At 46.6% G+C, this 19,787-nt stretch overlaps 1 protein-coding gene across 1 annotated transcript in view; it reads right to left on the bottom strand.

The window, feature by feature from the left end:
- LOC140898846 (antigen WC1.1-like) overlaps window positions 1-19,787 on the bottom strand; it is a 51,813-nt gene that overhangs the window by 11,354 nt on the left and 20,672 nt on the right. The window contains exons 3-6 of the mRNA XM_073313361.1: window positions 9,808-10,127; window positions 9,270-9,579; window positions 2,433-2,750; window positions 2,039-2,353 (exon numbers count right to left, since the gene is read on the bottom strand). Coding sequence (XP_073169462.1) covers window positions 2,039-2,353; window positions 2,433-2,750; window positions 9,270-9,579; window positions 9,808-10,127 — 1,263 coding nt within the window. The remainder of the gene's footprint in view (window positions 1-2,038; window positions 2,354-2,432; window positions 2,751-9,269; window positions 9,580-9,807; window positions 10,128-19,787) is intronic.

Below are 19,787 nucleotides of genomic sequence, written 5' to 3'. Positions count from 1 at the left end.
TCAGGCACGGGAATGATCCCCGCCGCCCATCCCCTGCATGTAGTACATGCAGAAGGTCTTATCCCATTGATTTGAAGGCTGGAAGAGGGAAATAAAAATAATAGATGGGAAGATTTTTCATCTTTTTGGCTGTTTGAATTTGACAGGGCTAAAGAATCCAAACTGAAGTCCGAGACCCCAAGGGGTTACCCTTGGATCAGCGCTGAAGGACATTTGGACTTGACAGATCACTACAACTCTGTCACTCCGAGGATATAAATGGTAACTCATTTGTGTGTAGACGATTGCTTGCTTTAACCGTGTAAACAGCCATTTTATTTCTTTTTCCTAATGAATAAACCTGTATATAGTTTATTACAGGATTGGCTACAGGCATTGTCTTTGGTGTAAGATTCAGGGTACCAAGTGATCTGAGTAAGTGGCTGGTCTCTTGGGATTGGAAGAAACCTGAATGTGATGTGATTTTTGGTGTAAGTGACAACTTATCCCTAAGTCCAGTTTGTTTGGGTGACAATAGACTGGAGAGTCTAAGGGGACGGTCTGTGACTCCATGGCAAGATAGATACAGTGATCCAGGACTAAGTTCCCTCTGAGCTGCGTGGCCATATGGACGCACAGAAGGCTATCAAAGGCCACGTAGGCAAGGAGCCACAGGGGCCTAGAGTGGAGAAGCACCTCTTCCTCAGCCCTGGAGCTGCCGCAGTGGGGAGACGTGCCTCTCCCCTGACCCCAGGCTGCTGCAGCAAGAGAGGCCTTGGGGGAGTCCTCTCTTCCCGCTGCAGCCCCTTGGGCAGCCAGAACTACAAACCCCTCATCCCTGGCCCCACCCCAGAGCTCGCACCCCCAGTCAGAGCCCTCACCCTGTGCACAGCCACCCTCTGCCCCAGCCCTGAGTTGCCTCCCACACTCTGAACCCCTCAGCCCCAACCCCACCACACATCAACTCTAGACTGGTGCACAGAACAAAATTCATTCCGCACATGGATGTAAAAATTAGAGGGAACATTGTTTCAGGAGTTCACATCTGTTACAGGCTTGGTGAAATCTACTTATAGAACACATCAGCAGTTTGGGGTATTGCCTTGTTTCTCACCATCTGCCCTGAGGTGGGCACTCAGTGCCGTGAGCCTCTCCAGACAGTGTGACAGGGATCATGAGATCAAATAGTCTGACCTTCTGTAAAACAGCTGCATAGAGCCTAATAACTTGAGTTTGACGTAAGCATAGCTTCCAGAAAGGCATCCAGTCTAGACAGGAAGACTTCAAGAGATGCAGAATGCACCATTTCTCCGGTAGTTTGTTCCAATGGTTAATCACCCTCCCTGTTAAAAACCTGGGCCTTATTTCTGATCTGAATTTGTCTGGTTTCAGCTTCTAGCCATCGACTCTTGTTCTGCCTTTCTGCATTAGATTAAAGAGCCCTTTAGGAAGTGGTATGTTCTCCTTGTGAAGGGACTTATGCCCTATAAGCAAGTTACCTCTTGGTCGTTTTGATAAACTAAACAGATTCAGCATCTGAAATCTCTCACCGTAAGGCTTTTATTCATCAGATCACTTTTGTGGCTCTTCTCTGCTCCAATTTTTGTGGACATAAGAACTGGACACAGTATTCCAGTATCTGTCTCACCAGCACCATGTACAACAGTAAAATTTAGTCCCTACTCCTACTCACTACTCCCCTGTTTATACATCCAAGGTTCGCCTGAGCCCGTTTTGCCACACATGGCACTGGGAGCTCATGTTCAGTTATTTCTCCACTAGGACCCTACATCCTTTTCAGTCACTGCTTTCCATGATACAATCACCTTCAGATACCTGAGATGCAGCCTTCTAGCATTAGGGAAATCTTTCAATATCTCCAACACCTCTGGGTGGGAGCTGAGGACTTTCTTATGGTGACCTTGGTAGGTAGTTACACAAGGGAAAGGGAGGCAGAGACAGTCAGGGAGAGTGTCATTCTCAGCAATCTCCTTAAACATCTGCCCCCTCCATTTAATCCCCTGGTAACCAGGCTCACGTGAGCATTCCCAGAACAGACCTGAGCAGAGAACTCCCGCGTCCTCTTTGTGTCTGCAGTTGTGCTGGCCCCAGCCCCCGGAAGGACACGCCCAGAGATCGGATTCGTTCCCAGAGCAGTTCACATCGTCCAGCCAGATCTGCCCGGATCCTTGCCCATAATGAGCAGAGACAGTTGCATTGATGGCATGTCCACATCCCAGTTGTTTGCAGACGACATCAGAATCTGACAGATCCCAGGAATCATCACAGACTGTCCCCCAGCTGCCATTGTAATAAATCTCCACTCTCCCGGCACAGCGACCTGTCCCATTCACCAGTCTGATCTGCCGGCTCCCTGCAGGGATAGATCACAACTGTTAATATATATTTTCCTACTGAACAGAAAATGTTTGTGAGATTTGGAAATGAATCACCTGAGCAAAAGACACCGACGTCCTCAGCAATTCCTGCCTGGGCTGTCTCAGACGTGGAGATGTCACAGAGAGTCAGACGAGTCTCATTTCCTGCACACTGGACCCTTCTCAGCCCCACAGGGCCCGTTCCATTCTCAGACTTCAGGGGGGTAAAAACTTTCTCAGCGACTCCACACTGGAGCTCCCTGCACACCACGCTGGCATCATTCATGTCCCACTGGTCATCCAGCACTCTGCCCCACACACCACGGAGGGAAATCTCCACTCTCCCATCACACCGGCTCTCTCCATTCAGAAGTCTGAGTGATTCAGAGTGACCTGGGCTCAGGAGAGATGGGAAATTCACTGAATAACACTCTCTCTTACACATTAGAAATAATGCACATGAAATTGTGGACTATTTCTCAATAAGAAGGTATAAGCCAGTGATCAGAGTGTGTCACAGTGGGAAAGAGAACCACCTCTGTCAGAAGACACTTATTCCTGTGAATCTACAAGTGGAAGGTGCTGTAAGGATTGTAAAACTCTGAGCTTGACACAAGGGCTTGCCAACGGACTCTCTAAATGTGTGAGCGAGGGAATTCCTGCAGATTACTGATTGGGAAAATAGTCTCTGTGTGTGGTGGTGGAATGGCTGCTGAGGTTTATAGTCACTTTATCCAGGCTTAAATGCCTGGAAGCCAGTGAATGGTGTCTGCACAAGCACTTAGCAGGTGGGTCGTGAATGATTTAGGCAAGTTTGCCTTGAGGGAGTTTGGCCAATGGAAGGGCAGGGTTCATGGAGGTCAGGAACAGGTTATTATTGGTAAATTCCCTTAGTTCCCTCTGATCTTTACTCAGTAGGTGGCAACTTTCTTGGTTCACCTGGGTCCAGTGTTAGATAGTTCCTGGCACTGGTGGTTCTGACTGGAGCTGTCCCCTGAACTATGGTGTCATCTCTGAGTCTAACGTGAGATTCCAGCTGATCAATTCATAGCACAAGAAGCAGGTTGTGTGCGGGGTGGGGAAGGGGACATGCTTTGTTGGTGAATATTCTGACTCCCTTGGGATGTGAATCTCAGTCTTTGAGTGTATCTCAGAACCAGAGACTCTGATTACAAGGTGGTAAGTTAGGAATTACTCCCAGAGTTCAGAGCCAGGTGCAGCCAGGAGAGACTGACAATGTTAAAAGACAACAGCAGAGTCAGTGCAGGGCACACCCACTGGCTGTGTCGGGTACAGTATGTACTAGTATGGCAATCTGACGGGTGCAGTGTGTGCGCACTGGATCCAACCAGCTCAAGGATCTCAGTAGCCAAATAACATTTCAAGGGTAAGAGTGAAATCCTGGCCCCACTGACGGCAATGGTAAAAACTCCATTGACTTCAGCGGAGCCAGGACTTCGCCCTAAGACTGGACCAGGAGACTGCCTGCATGCAGCTAGTGTAGTGCAGGGGTGTAGCCATGCGTGGGCTGTGGCCCACCCAGTGATCATCCAGGCCCACCCAAATCAGGGCCGGAGCTCCCGAATCCACAGGCTGGGACTCCTACCCCCAGCTCGGTGTCCATCAGTCTGGCTGCATCTTTCTCCTGTTGGCGCCGTGCGCTGCTTCCCTAGTCTCTGACCCAAGCACTAGCCCCGCGTGGGGTGTGCCTCGTGAGGGCAGGTCTGCGTGGGGCTAGTGCTGGGGTCAGAGACCGGGGCAGCAGCTCCCGGCACCGGCAGGAAAAGGATGTGGCTGGGCTGACGGACAATGAGCCAAGGTCAGGAAGGGTGAGTAGAGCTCGAGCCCTAGTGGGACCCCACTTTGCCCAAAAGGCACGCCTAGGTGACCAGATGTCCCGATTTTATCGGGACAGTCCTGATATTTGGGGCTTTTTCTCATATAGGTGCCTATTACTTCCCACCACCTGTCCAATTTTTCACAATTCCTATCTGGTTACCCTAGGCACGCCCCGCAGCCTGTGTGCCCCAGGCAGCCTCAGCTTTGGGTGCCTGCTGAGTGGTAAGGGCCGGCTGGAAGGGGTGGAGGGAGGAGAGCCCCCATTCCTCCTGTCCCCTTCCCAGGGCACCGGATTCCTCCTGCACCCCAACCTCTGCTCCTCCCGTCACTGCCCACCCCCGAAAGGTGGGGCCCACCCAAGTTTCCTGTCCTAGGTATGCCACTAGTGTAGTGTGAGGGCAGAGAGTAGATCTGGGGCTTCCCGGGGAGGCTCATGGGTATAACTGGGTACCACAGCCCCTCAGGAAGGCCAGATGGGATCATGGCAGATGGAGGTCCTATGGAAGGGACCAGGTGTTTTTCCTTAGATGGAATTCTCCTTCCAGCAATTGTAGGGAGAAATCAGCATCTTCATGTGCTGAGGAGTTCCCTCCGAGAACCAGGGTCTGGGCTGGGTAGCTAGTTAGGAGAGTCCGGGCAGGGCTGCAGGGAATTCAGGTTGGAATGCCCGTAGCAGCCTCTGTGAGAAGCAGAACTGCCAGGTGAATTGCCCCCAAGGTACAAAGTTATCAGTTGTAAAGAGGAGAGTAGATGTCTGTTGAGAGTTCTGGGCAGGGCCACATCGGCTTAGTCATGGTGTGTAACGGCACCAGTGACCCTGGCCTCTGTGGAAGCCAATCCTGGAAGCTACGTGTCCATTATTAGGAAGAAGGTTGAAATCCAGGGCTTCTGCAGTAGGTTTCTCTCTAAGGACCCCAGTTCCAGCCAGGCAAGAAGCCCTATGGAGACTCTGTTCATGGATCTGAAAATGGGGCAGAGAGGGGAGCTGAAACTTCATTAAGCAGGAAGGGTCCCTGTGGTGAGGGGAGAAGCAGATGATCACAATGGCCTTTTTGGGTCTTAAAACTCTGTGGATCTATAGACCCATAAGACGGGCTCCATTTAGGCACAAGGGAACCAGATTGGCTGGCCATTAAAATGAATTTTCCAGTGAATTATTTTCCTGCAGGGCCCTGGCCACTTTGAGTGCCCAGGATGGATAAATCAGGGTTGTGCAGCATTAGGCTGTTGCTTGTATGACCCCTGCCTCATTCACTTTAGAAACTGGAAGACCTGTGGAGAACGAGCAGGGGAGCGCAGGAAGAACTAGGATGCTCTTGTTAAGTTTTTGTGTGTGTATGGGGGTGGGGGGGATGTGAGAAAACCTTGATCTATGCAGGAAATAGCCCGACTTGATTATGTAAAGAGTTGTCACTTTGGATGGGCTAGCACCAGCAGGAGAGTGAATTTGTGTGGGGGGGTGGAGGGTGAGAAAACCTGGATTTGTGCTGGAAATGGCCCACCTGTTGATCACTTTAGATAAGCTATTACCAGCAGGACAGTGGGGTGGGAGGAGGTATTGTTTCATGATTTCTGTGTGTATATAAAGTCTGCTGCAGTTTCCACGGTAAACATCTGATGAAGTGAGCTGTAGCTCACGAAAGCTCATGCTCAAATAAATTGGTTAGTCTCTAAGGTGCCACAAGTCCTCCTTTTCTTTTTGTTAAGAGCAGTGACCGTCATTCAGTAGAGCTCAGTTCTGTTCCTGCCTCTGCTACAGACTTCACAGGTGATACTGAGCAGGTGTCTGAAGCCAGTTTTTATGGGGTCTGATTTGCAGAAGTATTGAGTATTCACAACTGCCGCTAGGCTCAAGACAAGATGTGGCTGCTCTGCTCTTCTGCAGTCAGGCAGCGAGGTCGGGTGGAATGAGCACAGGGCTGCAAGTCAAAACACTGAGTTTTATCCTGTCTCCGCTGCTGACTCACTCAGTGGCCTTTGGCAAGTCACTTTGCTTTTCTCTCTCCATTTCACCATTTGTAAAATGGAGCTGTGACATTGCACTCTGTATGCTTTTGTGAAAGTATGCTGATGAGTGTGAATATAATGTAACTGAAATATGCTTCATGCAAAAGGTCTTTTGTAAGGTATCATTACAAAGCTTATAATCTACTGAGTGTGGTCATCCTATTTGTATAAATGTATCACTTGTGTATCTGAAACTAGAAATTTGAAATATAACTCTGAGGTCCTATTGTAGTTATGCACAGTGTGGGCCATTCATGGTGGTTTGGGATCTTAATGGCTCCCATTAACCAGGACAATCCACTGTAGATGGCTCTGTTTTACTTCTAAATCTTCCTGTATGCTGGCAAGTGGGTAATGAAGTCTTACAGTGACATGTGATCATGGCACCTAAACTCAAATCCACCTTTAACCTGGTGCTTTTCCATTGAAAAGGAGGGGTGGGAACCCAGAGAGGAACAAAGGATTCCCGCCTTATGCAAATAAGATATATAAGTGAGTGGAACAGAACAAAGGGGGCTGCCATCATGAGAAATCCCCTCCCTACCACCTGAGCTGGAACAAGGGCTGTACCAGGGAAAGGATTGTGCCCAGACTAGGTAGGCATCCAGTCTGTGAAAGAAACTTATTGAAACATCTCTGAGGGTGAGATTTTATCTGTATTCAGCTTAGATTTGCATGTTTTATTGTATTTTACTTGGTAATTCACTTTGTTCTGTCTGATACTACTTGGAACCACTTAAATCCTACTTTCTGCATTTAATAAAATCACATTTTACTTATTAATTAACCCAGAGTATGTATTAATACCGGGGGGGGCGGTAAACAGCTGTGTATATCTCTCTCCGAGTGTTATGGGGGTGGACAATTTATGAGCTTACCCTGTATAAGCTTTATACAAGGTCAAATGGATTTATTTGGGGTTTGGACCCCATTGGGAGTTGGACATCTGAGTGTTAAAGACAAGAACACTTCCTAAATTGCTTTCAGTTAAGTCTGCAGCTTTGGGGCATGTGTTTCAGACCCTGGGTCTGTGCTGGAGCAGACTGGCATGTCTGGCTCAGCAAGACAGGGTGCTGGAGTCCTAAGCTGGCAGGGAAAGCAGGGGCAGAAGTAGTCTTGGCACATCAGGTGGCAGCCCCCAAGGGGTTTCTGTGATCCAACCTGTCACGGGAGCTAATAATAATACTTACCCACCTACTTCCCTGGAGTTTGGTGAGGCTTTATTAATGTCTGGAGAGTACTTTGAACACATAAAGCGTTGCAGAAATGGTGAGTACTCTGGAGAATCAGGCCCTGAGGGTCTCAGGTTGCTGCCCAATCACCCCAAATAAGTAGCAGGTTGGGAATTTTGGCTTTAATCGTTGTAAGTACAATTTTCAAAGGCAGCTAAATGATGTAGGAGCCTAAGTGCCATTTTCTGAAGTGACTTAGGCAGCAAGGGGGGGAAGTCTGTATGGTTCTTGGACTCCTATGTTACTAGAAAAAATAGGATTTAAGTCTCTAAGTCACTTAGGCCTTTTGAAAATATTATTCTTGGGCCTCTAAGTGCCTAAGTCACTTTTGAAATGGATCTCATAAGAGTCTGCTCTCTCCTGGGGTGTTATGAAGACAAATTCATTAATGTTTGTGGTGCATTCTCACACTACTGTAATGAGCACAATAGAAAAGCCAATGAAGAAATGAATAATTCTGTATTCAGTGCAGTGTTTGTACGGTCTGTAGAGTGAATAAGGCCCTGGGTCACAGCTTGAATGATGAGGATAAAAAGAAATATTTTACAGCTCCTCCATCCCCTGAGCACCATCCTCCCTGTGCAATGAAGGAGGCAGGAGCTGGGGGTAGGTGAGAATAATAGAATATGTGCATGCAATTGGACTCTATCATAATATATATGCAGAAGGGAGGGTGGGGGACTGAATTAACATTACATAGATAACCTTAATTCTGGTATTTTCTAATTCTTGTGCCTTTGGCTTTGACTAAATGAACTAAATAATGCTGTTTATTTTTTTTATTTATTTTTATAAAAGCTAAGTATTAGAGTGGGTCAACAACCCAAAATTTTTCCTGTGATGTTTTTTGAGTGCAGTATTTCAATTTTTAAACAGATCTGAGATACTGGGATGTGGAAATGGAATGAAAATTTTTGTTTAGACTCTAAGTAAAATATTGATTCATTTCAACTTTTGGTAAATGAAACATTCCATTTTCCTTTCCAGTTTTTGATGTACAGGTTTGCCACTTCCACCCCCTTTCTATTTTGTCACACAATCAGACTATAAGAGACCTGAGGAGGTCATGTAGTCCAATCCCCTGCTCATCTTTTCTTCCACTGTAAAAAGTTAGAAAAAGGTAAAAATGTGTAAGAAAGTAAGAAAGCAGGGGAAAAAAATCTTTGGAGTTTTTTCAATTGGAAAAGTGTGAAAAAAGTAAAAAAAAACCTCAGTGAGTGAAAGCACTACTTTCTCTGTGGTGGGCTACCAAAAATACCCCCAGGAACTCACATGAGAAAAGGGAAATGCTGATTTTCAGCAGTTTATAATTCAGCCAAACCTGGAAGGAATCTCCCTGCAGGAGGAGAAGGCACCTCCCTGGCCCCAGCACTGACCCCTTCCCAAATTGCAAAGGCTCCAGCCATCAAGGAAGGTGCGAGAGCTTCTCAAGAAGGTGCCGAGAATATTTTATCATAGAAAGTGTGAAGCAAGCTCCATATTGGGAGTCACCACCAGCTCCCCCTCTAATTACTATTGGAGAAGGCTGGGGACGGTGAATCGGTGACATTGATGTAACCCGAAGGGCAAAGTGCTGCCCCTGCTCCGCTGCCCCGCGTCAGGACAGAGTTGCTGATGTTTTTACTGGAGAATCCAGGGCTTTCCCCACTCACAACTGTTCTTTTCTGATGATATTATTGACTTAAATGTTATCTTTAATACATTTACTGTTATTTTCTGTGCTTTAGGATCTAGCTCCCCCTCCCCTTGCTGTGTCCTGAGGTTCCCCTGCTCTGGGGCAGCACCACACACTGAGGGGCAGGTGTCCTTAAGCCAGCATCTCTCTTGCACTTACCTGAGCAAATCACACCGGCATCATTGTCGTGTGAGCCCGGAGAGGCCCCCAGGGCAGTAACAGGGCAATGGCCCAAATGGGTTTCAGTCCCTTTGCAGTGAAATGTGTCTGTCCAGACAGAGCCAGTTCCCTTCCCAAAAGACCCTCCTCCTGGGGCTGATTCAGCGAATCCGCAGTCGAGCTGACGACAGAGAACGTTGGCGTCTGGCAAATCCCAGCGTGAGTCACAGAGGGTTCCCCAGGCACCAAGAACCTGGATCTCCACCCTCCCTGAGCACGCTGTGCTGCCGTTCACCAGCCGGAACCCTGTGTGCCCAGGGGAGAAGGGGTTTAGAGAGGGAGCATTTAAGATATTTTATAGCAAATAGTAAAAGAAAGGAAAGTCAGGGGCACTTGATCCCTTTCTCATTATCTTGGCTTGTCTGGGGTTTTGATCCAATCCTATCAAACCCAGATCCCTACACAGTTAGATCAGTACATTGCTTCACTATAATCTAGAATACACAGAATTGGGATTTTAAAGACATTGTGTTGAATTCTTACGTGAGCATATGACACCAGCATCATTTGTGTGTGAGCATGTCTGATTCGCTTGTGATATCCTGGGACAGGAGAACAGGAGAGACTCATTCCCCACACACCGAAATTCTTCAGTTAAGATCAACCCTTGTCCTTCTCCAAAGTGACCTCCTCCTGGGGTAGATACAGCTATTCCACACTGTAGTTCATTACAGATAACGTTGGCAACTTGGAGGTCAAAGTGTGCATCACAGACTGTGGTCCATGTGTTTCCATGTTTTATCTCCACACGTCCTGAGCAGGCACCGTCTCCTCCAACCAGCTGGGGCTTAATGTGTCCTAGAAAGTCAATGAAGGCTGAAAATTATAAAGGGGGCTTTGGGAGTTGGAGTGCTCCACTGGTATAAAACATTACCTATAAGCTCATTCTCGGTCAGTGGCAAAGTGAAGGCAGCAATACAAATAAAAAGGCAATATATTTTAAAAAATGGAAATAGTGGGAATTAGAGCAAATCAATATACATTAGAAGTTATTATATGAAGAAAACTGATAAGGGAAGCTAAAGACATCAGGATAAAATCCGTGACTGGGAGAACTATGACAAATAACGAGTTTTTAAAGTATATTAGGAACAAACAAACAAACAAATCCTAACAATGCTATAAGCCCATGAGAAATGGAGACGGTAAAATTGTTAATAATGAGGCAGAAAAGGCAGAGGTGTTCAATACACATTTCTGGTTTTGGACAGCAGCAGGATGTCTATTCATATCTCTGAAGACAATGAATCTCTCTCCAATCTATTGGTACCTAAGGAGCATGTTAAATGGCATTTATCAGGGATTAACATTTTTTTCATATCAGCAGGTCTGAAAAGCTGATAAAACCACAGAATAATAGAAATGTAGGGTTGGAAGGAACCTTAAGAGGTGATCTAGTCCATCTCCTCACACCAAGGGAGGTATAAGTATACCTAGGCCACCCGGACAGACGTTTGTCTAACTTGTTGTGCAAAGTCACCAATGATGGGGATTACACAACCTCCCTAAATACCCTGTTCCAGTCCTTAATTATCCCTATAGTTAGAAAGGTTTTTTTTTTTAATATCTAATTTGAATCTCATTTGCTGAAATCTAAAATGATTGTCTAGTCCTACCCTTGGTGGATCTGGACAGCAATTGAGAAACAATCTTTCAGTTATTTCAAGGCTGTTATCAGGTCACCTCTCAGTCTTCTCTTCTGTAAACTTAAAATGTCCAATTCTTTCAACATTTCCTCACAGATCATGTTTTCTAAACCTCTTACTCTGTTTGTTGCTCTCCTCTGGACATTCTCCAATTTGTCCTTATCTTTCTTAAACAGTGACGAGCAAAACTGGACACAGTACTCCAGCTGAGGCCACATCAGTGCTAAGTAGAGTGGGAAAATTACCTCCTGTGTCTTACATATGACATGCTCGTTAATACAATTCAGAATGACATTTCCCTTTTTCACAACAGCATCACCCATTTCAGTCTGTGATCCACTTTTACCCCGAGACCATTTTCTGCAGAACTGTTGCCTACTCAGTTATTCCATATTTTCCCTTCCTAAGTCTAATGCTTTGCACTTGTCTTTCATGAAATTCAATTTACTGATTTCAGACCAATTCTCCATTATATCTAGATCATTTTAATTTTAGATTTAGTTGGGGATTGCTCCTGCTTTGAGCAGGAGGTTGGACTAGATGACCTCCTTAGGTCCCTTCCAACCCTGATATTCTATGAATCTATGATTCTGTGATTTTGAATTTTAACCCTGCCTTCCAAAGGGCTTGTGACCCCCCTTTCAGCTTCATGTCATCCACAAATTGTGTCAGTGTATTCTCTCCTCCATCATCCAAGTCATTTATGAAAATATTGAATAGTACCAGATGCAGGACAGTGTTATTTTTTATTTATCTATAGGAACACAGCAACCACAGGGAAAAGAAGAAAGCAACTGACGGCCTACAGGCCTATACCTTACCTAAAGCTCACCTTTTCCCTCAAAACCTGGGCTGACTCAGCTTATCCCAGGAACCCCTGCCTCTGGGGATTGTGTTTCAGTCTCCTTCCCGGCAGACCCTGCCTCATCCCCTCTGTTCCTCAGGGCTCCCCTGTTAACAATTCCCAGGCTCTCTGTTTAAGATTTCCCACCTCAGGGGCCCATCCCAAGGAAGGGGGCTTGTGCTTAGCTTGGGCAGATGCAAAAGCTCAAAAGCTCTGACACCTGTATTGTCAGTTAAGTACCAGTAACTGGGTTCTATGAAACCATTGTCTGCCGTCCTGGGACATGTGGCGAGCTCAGACGGGGATTGCCCTTTGAACCCCAGAAGGAAATGTGAAAATAGCACTAAAAGGAACTGACATACACGTAATATTCACAGAAGTACAGATATAGCCCATGTTCTTTGCAGGGGTCATAGTAGAGAAAGAACTGAACGTGAGCTCCAAGTGTGATGCTGCTGCAAAAACAGCAAAGGTGATCCTTGGATGTATAAAGAGGGGAGCAATGAGTGCAGCTGGCTGAAATGCAGGATTTCCAGTGTACAGGAAATGTCACTATTTTAAAATTTCCTGCGAATTGGAAATCCGGCTAAAAGTTTGTTTTGGAAACTCCAGCCCATGGTGTATCCAAAATGAAATTTGCTCCCAGGAACCCCAACAGATGCAGAGTTTCACCACTGTTAACATCAGAACAAGCATGTCAATTTCTCAGAGCCACTGTTGGGGCTCGGGGGCAGCCTCATCATGTGGCCTGCCCTGGACTGGGGACCCCTGAGCTTCCAGACTCCTTGGCCAGCTGGCAGCCTAAATAGGCAAATAGCCCAGTCCAGGACATTCTGCAAGGCAGGGCTGCCACAGACCCTGGGACACCGGAACCCATCCCAGGACTTTCAGGATCCCTGATGCAGACCCTGGAGCCGAGCCTTGGTTAGAGCTGGGGCTCCCAGGGCTTGCAGGTTCCTATCCCATGGCAGAGAGCCTGAAAGCACTGGCAGGGCTGCCCTAGAGCCCACACCATAGAAAGACTAGGATCTCCAATTCTGGAGCAATCTGTATGGTGGGGCTGCCCCAGAGCTGCAGATCATAGAAGACTGGAATACCCAGGCCCAGGACAATCTGCACGGCAGGACTAACAGGAGCCATCAGGGAACCTGGCAGGGAACTATGGACATTTCCACCAGACAATGCTTGTGGCTTTGAGAAAGTTCATTGTACCCCAATTCACTTTCATGAGAAATGTTGAGTTCAACAAACTGGCATTTTCCAATGAAACTCTAGTTTACCAGATAATTTCCAACCAGCTCTAGTAGGGAGGTAATTTTGCTCTGTGTACAGCACCGGGGAGACAGCTACTGCATCTGCTTTTAGTGCCCACATTGTAAGAAGGATGTTAAAAAATTGGATTGGGTGCAGAGATCCACAATAATGATTCCAGGGCTTCAAAATGTGCCTGCAGTGAGAGATTTAAGGAGGTCAATCTGTTTAGCTTATCAAAAAGATGACCGAGACGTGTCTTGATTTCAGTGTATAGATACTTTCACATGGACAAAACACTGCATAGTAACGGTCTTCTCAATCTAGTGGGGAAAGGCATAACAAGAACCAATGGATGGAAGTTAAAGACTTCCAGACACATTCCTATTAGATGCAAGGCATACATGTTTCAAGTACTACTGATGAAACATTGGAACAAACTACCAAAAGAAGCAGAACATTCTCCACCTCCTGAAGTATTCAGAACAAAATTGGGTGCCTTTCTGGAAGATATGCTTCAGCCAAACACAAGTTCAGATGAAGTACAGGAGTAATTGGTTTAAATTCTATAGTTTTTGTTACCCAGGAGGTCAGACGAGATCTAATGCTCCCTTCTGGCCTTAAAATTTATACAGCTATGAATCAGAAAGAAAGTTAAAGTTTACAGAGCGAAGCACTCAAACATTCAGAATGCCAGACTTGCACTTGCCTGTGAAACCTTCATTAGCCCCTTTTGTGACTGTGCGTGCGGGTCCATTGTCCAGAGCATGAACCTGGCAAAGGCATGGTTGGTGTTGCAAAACCACAAACACTCATGAGAAGTGCTCGCCACTGGCACGTGCATAAACACCTTCCAGAAGGGTGGGACTAGAACCCCTGACACAGGGTTATGGTGTAAACACACTCCCCAAGGATGATGAAAGGAAAAAATTACTCCCGCCTAAAGATAAGGTCAGGGTGACAGGGTGATGGAAAGAGACATTTTGGTCAAACCAACATGGACAAGGTCAAGGGTGGTTACTAGCCACGTCAGAGGGGCAATGTGTAACTTGATTTTATCACAGTACAAAAGAGAGGTCACGGGGGGGGTCTTTTTCTGGCCTGGGTGCAGGGGGTGAGTGGGGAGTGCAAAGCCTCGCCACTCACTGAGCCAAGCCCATGGTAAGGGGCCTACATGTGCCAGTGTAACTGTAGACATTGATCCGGGGAGCTAGTACTGTCCTTCGTCAGCAATAAACCTGAACGAGCATTCGCCACTGAACCGAGTCTGTGGTCTTCTTGGGCAGTTTGGTCGAGGCCTGCTGCGTCAGCTATCTGCGCAGAGCTGAAAACACACACAGAGAGAAAACACGCACAGCCAACAACTGACAACACTGGGGAGGTAGGGAAGTGTTATTATCTCCATTTTACACATGGAGAACCAAAGCCCAGAGACACTCTATGGCCAAAATTATCAAAAGTGTCCAGTGATTTTGGGTGCCCAACCTGAGATACCCATGTCCTGGCTTTTGAGAGGACTTAGGCTTGTGCAGCACGGCTCCCACTGCCTTCAGTTTAGAGCTGTGGGTGCTCAGCACTTCTTCAGCTCAGATGTGCATGGTCTCAAGGGGGCCACCCATAAAATGAGGTACAGACAATTAATGACCACCTGTGAAACATTTGGTTTAAGTGACTTGCCAAGCATCACATAGGAACTCTGTGGCAGAGGCAGGGATAGACTCTAATTCTCCAGGGCACCATTCAGCTGCCTTAACAAGAGACCCTCCTTTCTCCTTCTGCAATCCCCTGCCTCACACACAGCACACTTCACAGTGTCTGCAACAAATGAGGCAGGGGTCCTGTAGACAACAGCCTCCTTCACTCCACAACCCTGAGTCAGAGCACCGTCAGTTCTGTGTGCTGAATGAAGCAGGGGTCCTGTGGAGAAAATAGCAAGTTATCCTGTCATGAAAGACTGAATCTTAACGCATACGTAAAGATGGGCCAAAATAGAGCTGCAAAGACAACTTTAATTCTGCTATTTCCTTATTCTTTATCGCTGAACTTTGCAAACTGAATGTTCCTTAAAAGTAATGGAACGTTTTAAGGTTTTAAAAAAGCAAACTGAAAAAATGGAAGATCAGTGCCACTGTGTCGATGCAGCGCCGCCGATTGGGCACGTCTGGTGAAGACGGGTGACGTCGAGGGGAGAGCGCCCTCCAGTCGCGTAGCTGGGGGGGGGCGGGGCAGCGGCCACTCTCCCACCGAGCAGAAGTGGAGCCTTTTTAATTTTTTGGAGCCTTTTCAATTTTTACGCACCCGGCGGTGCTCCAGGGCTTCAGTGGTGGGTTCGGCGGTGGGTCCTTCACTCGCTCGGCTCTTCGGCGGCATTTCGGTGGCGGGGGGTCCTTCAGTGCCACCGAAGACCGGAGCGGGTGAAGGACCCGCCGCTGAAGCGCCACCGAAGACCCGGAGCGCCGCCGGGTGAGTACAAGCGGGTGGGGCCTTTTTGTCTGTCCGCTCCCCCTGTTCTCTCCACCGGGCTACGCCTCTGGCGCCCTCCTGTCCGTACAATGAGCCCACCTCATCAAGAGGCAGAAGTTCTGCTGGTGGGAGAGCGTCTTCCGCTGACATAGTGAGATATGGACAACGCTTTAAGTCGATGTCAGTTACATTGCTCTGGGGGGGAGCGGGGGGCAGGGGTTCACACCCCTGAGTGACGTATCTTACATCAACTTAAGCAGCAGTGTAGACAAGGCCTTAGTGCACAGCCACACCATCCACATGGGCACCTGGTGCCTGGCAGGACACTGCAGGGTAGATTTACACTCCAGCTTGCCACAAACTCAATGTTCATGTCGATCTGCTCTCAGTCTCCCCACCCCACCCTGTCTGCTTATTCCAGTCTCCTCGCCCAGTTAGTCTTAGACTCCCCACACACCCTGGTTCCTGATCTGATCTGTTTTTCCTCACCCACCACCGGTTCCTTCCCACTGGTTCCCAGTCCCAGACTCCTCATCCAGTGTGGCATTCTATACTTTGGGGTGGGGGTGCTGTAATCCCCATAATCCTCATTTTCATATAATTGTGATCTTACATATAAAGCATGCCTTCTAAGCTATCAGAGGAAAGATTAGGATCTGCTGAAAGTCATTTCTCTATTCATATGTGTAGATCATTAATGCTTATGAAGTTATGAGAATTGTGTGGTATGGTTGTCACTAAAACATGCTGTAAATTGGGGGATCAGCCAGATATGAGCTCCCCAGAGGCAACAGCAAGGAAAGTAACCAACGCCTGGGCAGGATATCAAACAACCAATCAACTGCCATTGTCCAGGAAGGGAGTTACAATGAATGACTCACCTGCATGAGGCCACACCAGGGGAATTGCTCAATCTTCCTTGGAGAGATTCAGTAATGCTCACCTCACTCTGAAAAGGAGTGGGGAGGCAGGGGCAAAACCATGGGGGCAGAAAGGACATGATAAAAAGAAGAGACATTTGCCATGGTCTTCCTCTCTCTTCCACCTACATCTACAGACACCACCACACCAAGCCACTGAAGCGCTGATCAAAGGGGAGAGCCAGGCTGAAGAGTAACCAGGAAGCCTGCGGTGAGAAACATCTAAGTTTGTAAGGGCACTGAAAGTGTTAAGATCAGCTTAGAATGGGTTTTGTTTTTATTTCTTTTGACCAAATCTGACTTGTTATCTGTTATGTATTGACATAAACTGTGACTGTATAAATCATTGTTGCAACCACTGTGATACATTTGCAGCAAATATTGTACAAAGGTTGTCGTGTGAGGTGTCTATGGAAAGGTTCTGATCTGCTGGTTATGATTATGCTATCTGTATGCATGTATCAATTTTGTAGTTGAAATTATGAATATTGGCTATGTACTTGTTTCTCAATGTGTTTGATTCTAAGTAGCATTAAGAAAAGGAGTACTTGTGGCACCTTAGAGACTAACAAATTTATTTGAGCATAAGCTTTCATGAGCTACAGCTCACTTCATCGGATGCATTGTTAGTCTCTAAGGTGCCACAAGTACTCCTTTTCTTTTTGTGAATACAGACTAACACGGCTGCTACTCTGAAACCTGTCATTAAGTAGCATTAGTGAAGCATTTGGTCAGCTTCTTGAGAAAGGAATTTGCAGACTGAGTGCTCAATCGAGAAACACTTAACTAACAATGGACCTTGGGAGACTCCAATCCACATATGAGAAGTCTTCCTGAGATGTTCAAGGTGGCATGTGAGGAATGGCTGCTGCCTGCAAACTGAGTCATGCATGGACATGTGACTTACCCAGGTGGCTACAAACTCCATCTTGTTGCTGTGATTTTGCACAGGAGAACAAAGGGAAAGAATATAAAAGGCCCTGGAAACCCCTCCATTTTGTCTTCAATCCTGCTTTTTTACTTCTGGAGGAACTTTGCTACAAACTGAAGCTCCGAACAAAGGACTGAATGACCCATCCAAGCTGTGGATGTACTCCAGAGACTTGATTTAAACCTGCACTTTATTCCATCACTGCTACAAGCCTGAAAAAATAACTTTGCCATTACTGTATGTAATTGATTCCATTTAACCAGTTTTAGCGCTCATCTACAATTCTTTCTTTTTATGAATAAATCTTTAGATTTTAGCTTCTAAAAGATTAGCAACAGCTGCTTTTGTAATGAGCCAGCCAGTCCCAGTCCCTATTCAAGCCCAAATTAATGGTGTTAAAAGCCAGTAGGAGAACACTTCAATCTTCCTGGACATTCTATAACAGATGTAAAAGTAGCTATACTTGAACAAAAAAACTTCAGAAACAGACGTCAAAGAGAAACACCAGAATTACAATTCATTTGCAAATTTAACACCATTAATTTGGGCTTGAATAGGGACTGGGAGTGGCTTGCTCATTACAAAAACTGCTTTGCTGCTCCTGGAATTGACACATCCTCATCTATTATTGGGAGTGGACTGCATCCACCCTGATCAAGTTGGCCATGTCAACACTGGTTCTCTACTTGTGAGGTAACTCCCTTCCCTTCGGGTGTCATTATATAATGCCTGCATCTGTAATTTTCACTCTATGCATCTGAAGAAGTGGTGTTTTACCCACAAAAGGTTATGCCCAAATAAATCTGTTAGTCTTTAAGGTGCCACCAAACTCCTTGTTGGTTTTGTCCTGAATTGATACTCTCAGCTGTGTCCTGCCAGAGGCAACATTGTTACATTATGTTTTGTCTTATAATCACTTAAAATCTATCTTTATAGTTAATAAATTTATTTGTTTATTCTACCTGAAGCAGTGTGTTTGGTTTTAAGTGTGTCAGGGACTCCCCTTGGGATAACAAGCCTGGTCCATATCAATTTCTTTGTTAAATTGATGAACTCAGATAAGCTTGCAGTGTCCAGCGGGCATAACTGGGCACTGCAAGATGGAGGTTCCTCAGGTTGTGTCTGGGGATAGTGGCTAGTGTGATTTGGTTGTACAATCCAAGGAGCAGCTTACATGCCAGAGGCTGTGAGTGAGCAACCCAGGAGTGGGGGTTCTCACAGCAGAGCAGGGTAAGGCTGGCTCCCAGAGTCAAGGATTGGGTGACCTAGCAGATCACTGGTCTGGATAACACCAGAGGGGAATGTCACACCCAGTCAGTCCCAGTCTCCCCAGCTCCCAATCTCCTTGCTGAGCAAGTCACAGTCTCTCCCCACCCACTCCCTGTCCTAATCGCCCTTCCTAGCCAGTCCTAGTCTCTTTTCCCCTCCTCCCAGTCCCAGTCTCCTTGCCCAGCCAGTCCCCATCTCCCACTTTCTTTTCCAGTCCCACTTTCTCTCCATCCACCAGCCTCAAGGCTCAGAATATTCCCCCTGCATCCTTATCCTTATCTACTTTCCCCCTCACCCTGGTCTGCATTCAGTTCAGCTAGCTTCCTCCCCATACTGCCTGAGCCCAATAGGTGGAAACAGTCTCCGTCATCTTAGGTCTAGTGCCTGGTGCCACTCTGGTGCACAGCGGCCAAGAGTATGATTTCAGCATAATTTAATTGGTTACACATCTTGCCATGGCTGCAACACCTCTTCGGGGACCGTCACCTTGTTGTGGTGAAGGGGTTTGTGTGCTCCAAAGATCCTCAGAGCTATGCTGTTGGGAGCTTCATGTTTCTTCAAATGTGGTATAATGAGAAGCTTTTGGAAGCCTTGAAAAATACCAACATTGTTACCATCTTTAAAAAAGGAATAAGTTGGAGTGTGGAAATTATCATGGCATTGCCTTGCTATCTACAGCAGGGAAAATTCTCACCCATATCCTCTTAAACTGATTACTTCCCCTTGTTGAGGAAATATTGCTGGAATCTCAGTGCAGTTTCAAGCCATCCCGCAGAACAACTGACATAATCTTTGTTGCCCACCAAACCCAGGAAAAGTCTTGGGAGCAAAATTATGACCTGCACATGGCCTTCATTGATTTGACAAAGGCCTTCAACTCTGTCAATCACAAAGCCCTGTGGAAGGTGCTGGCCAGATTTGGCTGCCCTCCAAAATGTATTAAGGGCTTAAGGCTTCTTCATGATGAGAGGACTGCCACCATTCTCTGTAATGGCCTGGAGATGGATCCGTTCGTCATCAAAACTGGGGTTAAGCAAGGATGTGTTATTGCCACAACCCTGTTCTCCATGTATTTAGCAGTCATTTTGATCCTTTTTAAAGACCGCCTTCCCACTGGAGTTGACATTCAATACA

Source organism: Lepidochelys kempii, chromosome 1 (genome assembly GCF_965140265.1).
Source record: "Lepidochelys kempii isolate rLepKem1 chromosome 1, rLepKem1.hap2, whole genome shotgun sequence".
Classification (NCBI taxonomy): domain Eukaryota; kingdom Metazoa; phylum Chordata; order Testudines; family Cheloniidae; genus Lepidochelys; species Lepidochelys kempii.
Note: the sequence above shows the minus strand (reverse complement) of the source record. Positions and strands in the feature narration are given on the sequence as shown.